The 14113-nt window shown below is 39.6% G+C and overlaps 1 protein-coding gene across 1 annotated transcript in view; it reads right to left on the bottom strand.

The window, feature by feature from the left end:
* COL19A1 (collagen type XIX alpha 1 chain) overlaps positions 1-14113 on the bottom strand; it is a 308626-nt gene that overhangs the window by 66072 nt on the left and 228441 nt on the right. The window contains exons 18-19 of the mRNA XM_045542219.1: positions 11447-11488; positions 4535-4597 (exon numbers count right to left, since the gene is read on the bottom strand). Of these exons, the coding sequence (XP_045398175.1) occupies positions 4535-4597; positions 11447-11488 (105 nt within the window). The remainder of the gene's footprint in view (positions 1-4534; positions 4598-11446; positions 11489-14113) is intronic.

Here is a 14113-nt window from a genome sequence, read left to right as displayed (position 1 = left end):
AAGCATATGAGAATTAATTTTAAAACTCTTTCATACTCCCAAATGAACAATGAGTTAATCATTCTAATACTATTTAAGAGAATCCCCTTCAAATCCTGCCCAGAGCCAAAGCTGTCTACTGCCTGCTTCACATAGAAGATGATCACACACATCTCTAATGGGAGTCAGAACGGGTATAGTGGCAACCAGGTGCTCAATGGAAAGACAGTCATTTGAATTCTTCCAGTTGGTTAATTGTATGCTCGAACATAGAAAGTCATTATTTTTGAAATACTTTTTAAATGTTAATGAAAATGACTTGAAGGGGTTAAATACTGCGTGAATAACAGTACTGTACAAGCATGTGGAATTGATAAATAGTTCTTGTTGTTTCAGGTATGAAGGTCCTGGGAAGAGATGGAAGCTTTGAGAGGCAACCTCTTATTAACCAACACTCTCCTCATTGCCACTGTGTTACCATTACTATAAGCTGGGCTTAACACAGACAGACACATATAGACACAGTTGCCCCCAAACATGTACACACAGGCTTTGTCTTAGTATTACAGCTTCTGTCTTCGAAGTCACATGCACATGATCTCATTTAATCTCACAGCAGTGCTGTGCAAAAGCTATTACTGTTCCATTTTAAGGATGAGGAAAGAGACTCAAGAAGGTTCAGTAACTCTGAGTTGTCATAGCTCCTTCCATTTTCCTAGGATAGCATTCACCCCACTTTATATTTCCTTGTATATCTTGGCTAGAAACTCTGAGTATAGGGATATAACACATCTTGCCTATCATAGCATCTCTGGTGTCTCACATAGACCTTTCCATTGTTGGTACCCCATCCAAGCTTATTAAATTAGAGAATGTAAAGTCACGCAGATATAATCAAAATAGCTTACACTTATTGAATTCTTACAATGTATCAAGTACTATTCTAATCACTTTATACAGATACATTAACATAGTTCATTCTCATGTTCCAATGGGGTAGGCACAATTATTAATAGTATACTCATTTACTGATGAGGAAACTGGAGCATAGAGAAGCTATATAATTTCCCCAAGGTCACATAGCCAGTAAGAAGTGGTTCAGAATTTAAACTCAGGCAGCCTGATTTCAATCCCAGGCTTTGTTTATTTAGTCTGTCTGATTTGATTTATAATTTGATTTATTTATTATTTGAAGTGAGTGTATTACCAATAAGATGGAAACCATAAATTTTAAAAAATTTTTTCTTTTGCATGTGAAAGGGTGGGAACAATTATGATAGATATTACCATTCTCAAAAGTCCTCTTAAGGACCGCAGTTATTCTCTTGAATAAATCACTCATGGGAGATAAGTAACTAAAAGAGCCTCTGCTTTTCACCTCGTACCCTCTGTGTGCTATGGGGCTCCCCTTTTCTCCCACATTTCCCAGCTTCCTGCAGTTATGTGGGGCCATGTAGCTAGTTCTGGCAGTGACACGTAAGCAGAAGTTACAAATGCTACTTGCGGGCTGAGCAAGTGAAAAGCCCATTTATAGTTCCCCAGTCCCTCTTCCCCTGCAGCGGTGACTGAGACGGTTGTGTGTACCAGAGGGCGTAGCTCTGCGCTGGTCATCAGCCTGGTGACTGAGCGTCACAGCCACCCCTCCCAAATGAACCACGCCAGGCCCGCAGCACCAGCAGGAGAGAACCTTTCTTGTGCTACATCACAGAAGTTTTAGGGTTAGTTTCGCTTAGTATAACTTGGCCTATTCTGATTAACACGGCTGCTGCCCGTATCTGCAGCTTCTGCATCCACAGATTCGACTAACGGAGGATAAAAAATATTTGGGAAAATACAACAATTCAATGATAAAAAATAATACAAATTTAAAAAACAATAGTATAACAACGATTTATATAGTGTCACGCACATGATAATAGGTATTATAAGTAATCTAGAGATGATTTAAAGTGTACAGGGGGATGTGTGTAGGTTATATGCAAATACTATATCATTTTATATACAGGACTTAAGCGTCTGTGGATTTTAATATCTGCAGGGGTCCTAGAACTGATTCCTTATGAATACTGAAGGACAACTGTATACCCCATATCTATCCAACATCATTACATCTTCTATTAATATTATTGGTTAATTTCTATACATTAGATCAGGGCTTTATATTCTTGCTTTTCAGTCTTCATTCTTAAAAATATCTATCTTTTAAGATAGGAGATGATGCTAACTAGACTCGGGCCACATTGCTTATGTTACTGCTTGTTTCTGCTTATGTCACACTGCTCATGTCATTGCTTATTTAGAGCCATTGTCAAGCATGAAAGCCACATTAACTAATGTAATTGGTTATAAAAAACAATACAAAGCAAAACAAAACAACCATGAGCCTGGTTGTCTATGCTGTTAGTCCTAGCTCCAGTGGCTACTATCTGGGGCAAGTCAAACTTTCAGAGCCTCCCTTTCCTTATCTATAAAATCCTGGGGTTTAACTAGATGATCTCTCAGGTATATTTTAGCTTCGATATGTTACAAATCTAGCCATATTCTGAACGTCCAGAAGTGAGGGACAAATTGCCATTTTAAAGTTGCCATTCAGGACTGGTGGTTCAGAATTCAACTTTGGGTGAAGGCTCCTCTTCTGTTGGGCCTTCTTGTTATTAGTGAAGTCAAGTCTAGATCCTGTTCTGGAATAGAAAGGTTGAGACCACAAAGAGCTAATCTGCTCTGCATAATAATGTAAAATTTATGTTTTTAAATGTGGGAATGGGGAAGGCAGGCAGGCGAAGATGTGTGGGGAAGGTGGGATAATTGAGGGATAAGAGGGAACAGGCAAGGAAGAGTTAGGAGGAAAAGAAGGTTGTTTCTTTTGGAATTGAAAGGCTGGGCTATAGGGAGTCCCAGTGTGGTAGACAGGCTGCCCCAAAATGTTGGCGGAAGGAGAGAAAGCCAGAGGGAATCCCCTAGGGAGAGAAAGATCTATCACCCCAGGAACTATCCTTGCTACTTAAAGCATGGTCCACGGACCAACAGCACTGGTGTCACCTAGGAGCTTGTGAGAAATGCAGACTCTCGGGCCCCACCCCAAACCTACTAACTTAGAATCAGCAGGATTCCAGTGCACATGCATGTTTGATAAGCATTGCTCTTCTCATTGAAAGTTTCTCCTTTCTGCTCTATAGCTCCTTGCTTTTCCAGGGGAATTTAATAAATCTTACTGCAGGGTCCTCCGTGTGTCACATGGAAATTAAGAGAAGGTGGATGTCAGTGTTCAGGCTTGGAGGGGAGACAAGGGAGATCTAGAGAATCAGTTTAGAGAGGGTCAGAGGAACGTCCGGGTGTGGAGCATCAGGAATGAGTTGGCAGGTGGAAGGGGAAGCAACCACCAGGCTGCATTTGTGGGGCATATGGGATTTCCCAGACATCCCTGGGAATATGCAGCTGGGGAACCACATTAAACATTGCTAAATCCCATAGTTGCATACGGAGGCTTAGACTGAATATTAAGGGCAAGCATGATTCCTGAAGGTAGGAGAACTGGGATACACAGGCCACAGCATTGATTCTAAAGCTGCCTGAAAATCTGTCATTACTAAAGTTGCCTAATTTTTTAAAGCTGAATTACAGGGAAAATTTGGCTTTGTAACATTACTTTTAATATTGCAATGTTTGTCATACAGGCATTTTAGTGACCTCTTCATTCTTTATCCCCTAGTAAACAAATATCCCATATTCACTCTGGCAAGGAAAGCGGTAAAAGTGATTTTAAAAGATATATTTTTTAAAAATAAAGATGAAACATGTGCTGAGCCTGACTCTTGCTGATTCTTGAAGGCTGCTGATTTTTATTATTTTAGCAGAATTAAAAAAATAGTCATCTTTTTTGTATCCAGGATTTCGATAATTTCTTTAGGTAGTCCTATTTGAATATACTACAAATATACTACAGAGTTTTTTTCTCCTACTAAAAGAACTAAGTTTTAAAAGAAACTGGCCACAGTAATATTGAATAGGGCTTGGGAAGACACTTTGATCTTACAGAAACAAGAAAGAAAAATAACTTCAGAAAGTATACTGAGAGCAGTTGTTTGAGCAGATAGATGTTTCCAATTTTTTGGATAAATTAGTACCAGCTTTTTGATATTATATATTGATTTTATTATTGATTTTTAGTTATAGTATTTAGTTATAACAGGGCAGCTTAGTGATTTTGAACCTTGGGTTCTAGAATCAGCCCACTTAGGTACAAATTCATGGCTCCAATATTTATTAGCTGTGTGACCTTGGGCAAGTTACTTAACCTTTCTGTGCCTCTCTTTCCTTATCTAAAAAATGGGGGTGATAATAGCCTACATCATAGAAGTTTTTTAATGGATTAAATGAATAAATTACATGTAAAGGATTTAGTGCCCGGCATAGCTTAGACTTGCTTAAAGATCTGATCTATTAATCATCATGACAGGGTCAACCAAGGTACATGGAATTGGGGCTGATTTGAAAAAAATATTTTAATCCAGCTTTTTGGATATTCTTCCTCTGCCCTCAGAGCTAAAATACTTACAGGTTCTCCTTTTTGTCCTTTAGTACCAACAGACCCTGGAAACCCTGGTAGTCCAGTTTCACCCTTTCAAGAAAAAGCAAAGAGAGGAGGTTAGAGTACTGTCGTGACTGTCAGATGCACAGTGAGTATTTGTTCTCCTCCTAACCATGGAATTTATCTATTAGCATCCAAGAGACCATTCTGAGTTCTGAATCTAGTTAGGCTATATGCATAATACTATGTTTTGCAGCACTTCACGATGCTTTTATGACTTTGAGAAATCCATAATATTTCCTTATGATATTTAAAACTAATGGGAAACAAAGTTAATTATTTCTCTAGGCAAGAACATCTAGAGAAGAAAAAAATTTTGTTCTGGTATACCAAAAAATATAAATTTTTGTGATCTCAAAGACATCAGATTATTTAACTGACACAATAATCTAGACTCATTTCATTTCAGACACTTCTTTCTTTCTTTTTTTGGGCGGGGGGGAGTCAATAGTCATGTGAAGAGGAAAGAGTCTGTCAGCTGTTTCCAGCATTTATATTGCTGCTTAGATGATTGGCTTGGACAAAGAAGGCATTCGTGTAGATGTGGCGACAGCGGCAGCTCAGAAATATCTAAGATGCTCTGACCAAAAATCTTGAAGAGGGATTTGTATGTGACATACAAAGAGTATTTTCAGAAAATACAATTTGAGAGATAAATCTTGTGGAAAGGACTTATATCACTTATCAGATTTCAGAGAGTCCCAGCATTGTATTTCCTTTTAGTGTTTACCCAGACCCCTGAATAACCACATAATTCTTAAATTAAATGTAGCCACCAGAAGATAGGTAATGCTGATTTTTTCCCCCAACCTCAAGAGTATTTTTTCAAGACGATGTTTCCCATTGTCTATATTTCTGGGCATATATCTTTCTTGCCTATCTGTCCACTTTTTTTACTTTAAAAAAAAATAAATACAGAAAACATAAAGTAGAATACACCAGATCTTCATGTACCAGGCACCCGAAATGAAAGAAATAAAAATATTTATAGTCAAAGAAGAAATCCCCTCTCATTTCCTCTCTATTCCTACTCCAGAGGGAGCCATTCTCATGAATTCACCATTTATCTGTTCATTCTTATTTTTGTACTTTTACTGCATATGTGGAATCATAAACAAGATATTATTTTGAACATTTAAAGCAAATTCCATAAATATTTTATTTTGTATATAACATTGTGTGACTTGCTTTTTTCACTGGGTGTTGTTTTTAGTATGCATCCCTATTGCTGTGTGATCGAGTTCGCTCATTGTAACCGCTAGGTGGCATTCTGCCGCGTTGATGTACCAGGGCTTATCCCAGCCCCACTGATAGGCACCTGGGTTGTATCCAGCTTTTCTCCATTATAAGCAGCTCTGCCATGAACATCTCGAATCCTGTCCCCTTGTGTGGATGTGCCTATCTGTTTATTTTGAAGCCTCAAACAACAGTCTACCCCAAAGTGCTTCAAGTACAAATTTATTACAGTCCTAAAATCTTTGGCTTATTTCTACAGTTCTATCCTAATCCATATCTGATGATTCTGTGTGATGGATAGACAAGACCATGTTTTTCTTAATCAATCTTCTAGATTTGTGGAATGTTTGGTAAGTTTAATCTTGATTTTTAACAAATTTTTAAAATCTCATGTGATATTGTAAAATATATATTTGGTCTTCATCCCAGTTTCCTGGCATACAATTCCCAAAATCCTTGGAATCTCCAAAGTGAAAAAAGTGTCTTTTTGTATGCTAATGAGTTGACTGGTGGCTGGGGGTCCTTGGGTGGCCTCAGAATGGGGCTGGTTACAAGAAAGATTCAGGCTGGATTAGAGGGTTGGGACTTTTCGGCCCCAGCCCCCAACCTCTGGGGAGGAGAGAGGGGCTGAAGGTTAAAGTTGGTCACCAGTGATTTTATCAATCATGCTTACATGGTGAAGCTTCCATAAAAACCCAAAAGGACTGGGTTTGGAAAGGTTCCAGATAGCTGAACACGTGGAGGTTCCTGGAGGTGGTGCACCCAGAGAAGGCATGGGAGCTCTGCACCCTTTCCTCTATACCTTCCCCTCTGCAGCTCTTCATTTGTATCCTTTGTAATATCCTTTATAACAAATGGGTAGACATGTTTCCCTGAGTTCTGTGAGCCGCTCCAGCAAATCATTCAAAGCCAAGGAGGGGATGGTAGGAATCCCAACTTACAGCCGGTTGTCAGAAGCACAGGTAAAGCAACGTGGAGCTTATGATTGGTATTTAAAGTGTGTGTTGGGGGACCGTCCTGTGGGACTGAGCCATCAACCTGTGGGACCTGATGCTTCCTCCAGGTAGACAGTGTCAGAATTGAGTTGAATCAGAGGACACCCAGCTGGTGTCTGTTGCAGAATTGATTGCTTGCTTGGTGTGTGGGGAAAAAACTCCCATGCATTTGGTCACAGAAGTATTTCGTGTTGTGAGAGTAGATAGTAGGAAAAACTGTTTTCTGCTCACCTCAGTGCTAATTTTTTATACTATCAGGCTTTTAGCCAGCAGTTAAGGCTCTGGGAGAGACGAACCAAATGGATAAGAAGCCAGTCTGTGGACTTGTTAGTGTGGGTATTCTAGAGCAGTGTTTCCCAAAGTTCAGTCTTCTGTACACCAAGTGCATAATTTTTGCTATGTCCACATACCACCTATATATTCATAGCTTCTTTCTTTCTTTTTTTCTTTTTTTTTTTTTTTTGAGATAGAGTCTCACTCTGTTGCCTGGGCTAGAGTGAGTGCCGTAGCGTCAGCCTAGCTCACAGCAACCTCAAACTCCTGGGCTCAAGCAATCCTACTGCCTCAGCCTCCCAAGTAACTGGGACTACAGGCATGCGCCACCATGTCCGGCTAATTTTTTCTATATATATTTTTTAGTTGGCCAGATAATTTCTTTCTATTTTTAGTAGAGATGGGGTCTCGCTCTTGCTCAGGCTGGTCTCGAACTCCTGACCTTGAGCGATCCACCTGCTTCGGCCTCCCAGAGTGCTAGGATTACAGGTGTATGCCACTGCGCCTGGTCTCATAGCTTATTTATTTCTCTAAATTCACTCACATTCTAATTTTACATTAGATTTAAGTTAATTTAAATCTAAATTTAAATTTAAATTAATTACAGGTGATGTGCACCTGTAATCCCAGCTCCCCGGGAGACTGAGGCAAAAGGATTGCTTGAGCTCTGGAGTTTCAGACCAGCCTGGGCAGCATAGTGACACCTCTTCACACAAACAATCTAAATATTTATTATGTCCTTTGAAGTAGTATCCATGAAATTTAAAATTTAGTGTGCTGCATATTTGGTTTCTTTCCCTAATACAGAATAAAATACATAAACATTGCTTTTTCTAGTATCTAAACATCTAGTGTATCATCAGTTTTATACTTGCCACACTGTAGGAAAAGCCATTTTTTCCCTCTACATATAGTAAATCATATTCAAAGTGAGGAGAGGGAAAAGTTGGTGAATACATTTAAAGCCCCAATTTTCGTTGGTCTGACACAGGAAACAATCAATTGGCCTTGCGTAAACATTGGGGTGTACAGAGTGACCTTACTGTTACCCATTCGGCAGGTGCTAAAGTCCCCAGTGCATCAACGTGAAGGAAAAATATGCCTCGCAATTAGACTCACCCAATAAAACAAAAGTAGAAAGCAGGGAAGGGGGCTAGAAATTGCTTATAAAAATCACATCTGCCAAATATCAAAGGTGAAGGGAAGGAGAATGTACGTGGAGAAATAAGAGTAATTACTATATACTGCTATATATTTGAATTGATGCAAATAGGTCTCATTGAAATACAGAGGAAGGACCCAGTGGTTGTAGTCCATCTCTCTGCATGGTCCCTAGGTGACATTGAGCTTGGACGAGATCTTAGGGGCCTCTTCCCTCATATAAAATTCTGCAAACAAAAGCATTTTATACATGAATCTTAGGTACCCGTGGGGTTGTTTTTTATATTTAAAATGGATGTTCTGTGATTTATCACTGCAGATATGAGTTGAAAGACAAGTGATGAATTTACTGAGCATCAGGAAAGTCTGTCCCTCAGTTTGACACTTTCAGTGCTATTTGAAAGGCCTGGTGCATTGAGACTCCATCGTTTCCCCCTGACAGTCTGCCCCAAAGACACCTGCTATGTGCGCAGGAGTCCTTAGATACTCTTCCACCTTGTTCCACTGTCTTTATAAGGCAGCAGATCTCCTCAAACAACTTGAAAATACATTATTCCGCCACCACATCCTGTAGGGGCCAGGCAAGCTACAGAGCAGGGCTCATCCTTGCCATTTACTGTTTATAGCAAGTCATGTTCCTTGGTAGTTCTTGTATCTTAGTATTCTTGATACAGGATGTGCTGATAAACCAGGAGTGATTTGTATGTATATTCCAGTGCTGTTTGTGCTTGTTCTGGAGCTTCATTGTAATGTTCTGTTCCAAATGGTAGGCTGTTTTTGTAATTCTATTTTGCTACTCAGTGCATTGAGAAGCGGCAGATTATATAGCAATTATAAATCATTTACGTGTTTAATTACACTTCTGGTTAAATCTTTTGTTCTACAGCACACATTGAGTCCCTTCTGTGTCAAAATTATGGTGGGAGATGCAAACATGAGCAAGACCAGGTGCGAAGAATGGTAACAATTAATACCAAAAAGTGCCAAAGGAGACCTCGTGAGAGGAAAGAAAGTTTGAGGTGAGTCAATGGAAAAGGACACATACTTCGTGACGCTTAGTATGTGTCAGGTATTGTGCTTTTGAGTAAGTTCGTATCATTTGATTTTAATCCTCCCATCAATTCTGTGTGTAGATACAATTATGCCCACAGTACAAGTGAGGAAACTGATGCTTAGAGAAATGAAGTGGCTTTTCCAAGCTGACCCCGCTGATAATGCCACAGTCAACATTTTGTCCCAAAGCCCATGCTCTTTCTACCACTCAGTGGTTCTCAACTCTGAATGCATGTTAGAATCACCTGAAACACTTTTAAATACTAGATATATGGTCCCTGCCCCCAAATCAGAGTCTCTATGGGTAGGACCTGAGCACAAATATTTTCTAAAAGCTCTCTGGGTAATTCCAATGTGCAGCCAGAACTAATGGGGTCCACCACAGGTGCAAGCAAAGGTCTGTGAGAGCAGCTTGAAGGAGCTTTACATTTTCACCATGGTGACCCATGAACAACATTATAATTTTAAAAACTAATGCATTTATTCGATTCAGATACTAAGTGGATGTGTATACGTAGAGTTGATTTCACTCTTCCAGCAACTGTTATGCTCATGTTAAGTTTATTTTATGCATTATTTATTGGCAGAGTCTTTCCCCTGTTAATCACAATTTTAAAAAATCCTTTCATATGTACATTTAGATCAGGTACTGCATCAAGTTTCTTGTAGACTCTTCTAGGTTATTTATTTGGGTGAGAAGAGGGAACAGTGATGACACTGGCTTTTTCTAATTCCACTTAAGATTCTGAAGCAATTAGAAAAGATTTTGAGCAATAGAAAAGGTCCTTAGAGTTTGAAATACACCTGTTTTACAGAATCAAATTTCTCATCAGTGAGGTCTTAAGAATTCCTAAGTAACATGTGTTTCCTAATGAACATAGCAAAACAGAAGCCAGCTGTTTTGTTTCAAGAAATGAATCATCATTTAAATGCTTTAAAAGTGTCACATCTCTCTTTTTTGCTCAGCTGTCCTGTGTGACAAGCTTTGTGGCTTTCTTTTTCTTTTTTTTTCCCTTCTCTCCTTAGCCTGCATGTGTCCAGCAGTAATTGCTTAAAATGTAACACGTTTGCTATGGTGGCGTATGGTGTCTGTAAGCTATTGGGTTACAGGAAATAATGCTAATGTACTAGCAGTAAAATCTAAGACACATAAATGACTTATCATTGCTGTATAATCAATTTTTGCATGTCTTTCTGAAAATGTCAAGGTTTTATTTATTTTGCAGAAAATTTCATTTTCAATCATCAATTTATAAGAAGCTCCTAGTTTCTTTTGAGACTATCTTTTAGCAGTATTTTCTGGTGACGGATGTATGATTTTTTGAATAGATCGGTTGCACTGATTTATAAGGCACAGAAGTCATATTTTCTTGGATTCATGTCAAAATATCCTGCCCTCAATCAAGAGAAATTTTACTGGGTGAATGAATGAAGGCAGCACTCACATTCCCTCGAAGTATTTTCAAACCTACTTATCTCCGTAGATTTAATGTGCATTGGTTTTTTTTTTTTTTCTTTTTCTGACAACGACAGATTCACACTGAATCCAAGGTCATTACAATTTCAGAATCAAACAGAAGTGAAACATCTTTTTGAGTGGGCAAATGAATATGTCATCTTCACAGCTAATATAATTAAACCTGTGAATGGTGACAATGAGCGTGCAATGGAAATTCATCAGGTGTTTTAATTTTAAAACTTTTGAAATCATTATTTGGTTGAACCACTACATTATAAAATCCCACCAAAAAAGGCTCCCATGACAGCTTATGTTTTGGTACTTAAGAAGGCACAAAATAGTGAGCTTGAGGCATTTTGCCAAGGGGGTCTTCAGACTGTTTTTGCCAACTTCGTAATTCATGAAACATCTAATTATAAAGCAAATCTGTGTACTAATTTCATTTCCCTTATTAGAGCTATTTCCCCGTGATATGTTCCCTTCCTTGTAGCCAATTGCTGCTCAGCAGTCCTCACGCGGGAGCGGCCTCTGCAGCCAGTTCTCCTGCTCCATCAGGAGGCAGGTGGGGCTCCCGCCCACTGCAGGCTGGACAGCCTCCCGGGGACAGAACCCAACTGCCACAGTGGGACTGCCCTTGACATGCAAATATGTAAATCAGTATAAAACACTGCACCCTTTTATTCACTTTGAAAGTCTGATTACCTTTTCTCCTTTTGGACCCCCAGCTCTGTATTCACCATTTCCCTAGGTAAAGACAAAACCAAAAAAATACAATAACAAAAAGTCCATTTATCTTTAATGCATTCAATCTTTAACAACGTAAGTAGTTGGATGACAGTACTATAACACCTTTTTGTGGATACTAGGTCACGTTTGCATATATCTTTGTCTTTCTCACCTTTTGTTAAATGTTCCTATTACATATTCTATTAAATAACTCCAACTTTGGAGACCCCATCTGTCTTTGTGACTGCCCTAGGAAATCGCCTCTGGAGAAACATCATACCTCTGGGGACAAATTGTAGCACTCCACATTCACACTTGGCAACCTCAGTGGGCCTCTCCATATATCTGAGCTTCTCTGGTCTCTTGCTCTTCCTACTCTCAAATCTCCTTTATTGTTCTCAGAGTACCAAGCTGAACCCCACTTTCCCTGGGCAGATGCCCTTGCCTGTTACTAAATTGAAAAAATACAAGTTCTCAGGGCACCACTTCAAATTCCTGCCACTCAACCTACAAACCTATGTGCATGCCACTCTTGGCTGTAGTTGATAAACTGCTCCTCTGTGAGTCCTCTGAATCCCATGCCCTCTGCTTTCTTAGGAGGTTTTTCCTTATTAATATTACCTATTGCCATTAGATGAAATGGGTCAGTTTGGAAAAATTAAGAAAAATGTAGCTAAAATTGGCCAATTTCATTCACAACTCTCTTTCTCCCTCTGTCGGGCTACCTACCTATTCCACCTTCTTCAAACTTAAACAAATCATGCAGTTACCTGGGCACACTTTTCCCTCAAGCTACTCTCCCTCCTCCCATTTCTGGACAATTTTTTCAAAAGGGCAGCTAATGCTTTCTGCGTCCACTGACCAAGACAGGCTTGAGGTTTCCCTCAGCTGGAATACACTGTAGACAGGCTGTTCCTGACTCCAGGCCCTGACCTCCCTTTTCTTGGATCATTTACTTTAGCAAACCTGTATTTGTAAATTCTTTCTCCGCCCCTTTGAGATGTAAATCTTTTTAAAAGCCTCTTGTTAGTTTTATAAACCAGGAATGTCTTTCTCCAGAACCTGGGAGCCATCTGTTTAAAATGTAAACATCAAGAAAGATAAAGCCCCTATCTCCCGGGCTCTACTGGAGGGCAGGAACCTAATTTCAGCCTGTACCAAGTGCTAAACCTTCTTCCTCTCACAAAGATACAAGAAAGTTTACTTTTCCTTTGAGTAAAGCCAATTAGCAAACACAAATAGGTTGTGTTCTCTGTCTCACTTCAATACTTAACTCTCCTGCCCTTTGTTTCAGTGGAGTTGAGCTCAGAATGAGTGTGGCCTCTCTCTACTATTGGAATAACCTTTGAATAATGTCTTCCTTGCCTGTTTAACTTTGTCAGGTGCAATTTTTGCTTTGACACCACATATTCATCTTCTATGTGCTTCTAAGCTTCCATTTGGCACTGGCCCCACTCCACTGATTTGGCTCTCTGATATTATAAATGATATCTTTGTTGCTTAGTCTAATGGACTCTTCATTAATTGACCTCTTGGCTACACTTGCCACTCTTGGCTTATATGATACCTCACTCTCTTGGTTTCTCCTATCTCTTCAACCTCTCTTCTTCCTCCCTCATTTAACTGTTAAAGGTTGGCTGCCTTGGGACTCTGTCCAAGCTCTCTTCTTTGGTGACTCAACACTTTCTCCCAGGCACTCTTATCTACCCTTGTGCCTTAGGTAATATTTACACAAAGACAGGCAAATTTATATATCCAGCATACAGCTCCCCTCTGAGGTGTAGACCCATATATTTTATTTTCTACTTGATATACTCCCTTGTAAATTCTAGGATCAATTCATATTCAACAAGTTCAAACAACTAAAAAACCACAACAAATACACACATATATGAGAGCAAGAAAAAAATATGAGAGTTACATCATACTGTTAACATTGTTTAGTCCGGAAGTGGGAGAATGATAATTAATTTCTTCCTAATGTATCTCTTCAGGCTGTCTTCTTAAAATGGGCAGTAATTTCATTTTGCAATTGAAAAAAAATCAGTGAAAGAAAGAAAACCTGAACTCCACCTCCCCCTTTCAGAGAACTCTTCCTCTTTCAGTTGGGAGCATTCTGAACACCTCTTTCCTCCTTGTCCTCATGCACAGTCAGTCATCCAGTCTGGCTGACTCAAGGCCCCCAAATCTCCTCTCTGTGTGCTGCTTGCCTGTACCCCAGGTGGGCCATCATCCCATCTTGCCAGGATTGCTGCCGTCCTTAACCTGCCTTCTGCAATCCACTTGCTCCCCTGACACATACATTTTCTACATTGAGTCGGAGAGATACCTTTAAAAGACATCCTGATCTCCATCCTTCAAAATCTTAACAAGCCATCAAATTACCATGTGCATGGACTCATTTCCCTCTTGAGCATCATCTTGGCCACTCTTTTCCCTCCAAAGTTCCAGTTAATAATGGTCTTCTCTCAGCTCCTCGAATCAACCAAGATCCTTCCCATCTAATCCTCCAGATCACCACTCTTTGCCCTCACATCTTGTCTGGCCAGCAACTAGTCCTCAGGTCTCAACTATTATATTATAAAATGCCATTCATGGAAGCCTCTCCCAGGTATCCCAGACAGGTTCTCATCTCATACCTTC

Source organism: Lemur catta, chromosome 2, assembly GCF_020740605.2.
Source record: "Lemur catta isolate mLemCat1 chromosome 2, mLemCat1.pri, whole genome shotgun sequence".
Classification (NCBI taxonomy): domain Eukaryota; kingdom Metazoa; phylum Chordata; class Mammalia; order Primates; family Lemuridae; genus Lemur; species Lemur catta.
The sequence above is the reverse complement of the archived record's forward strand: the minus strand, read 5'-3'. Positions and strand labels throughout refer to the sequence as shown.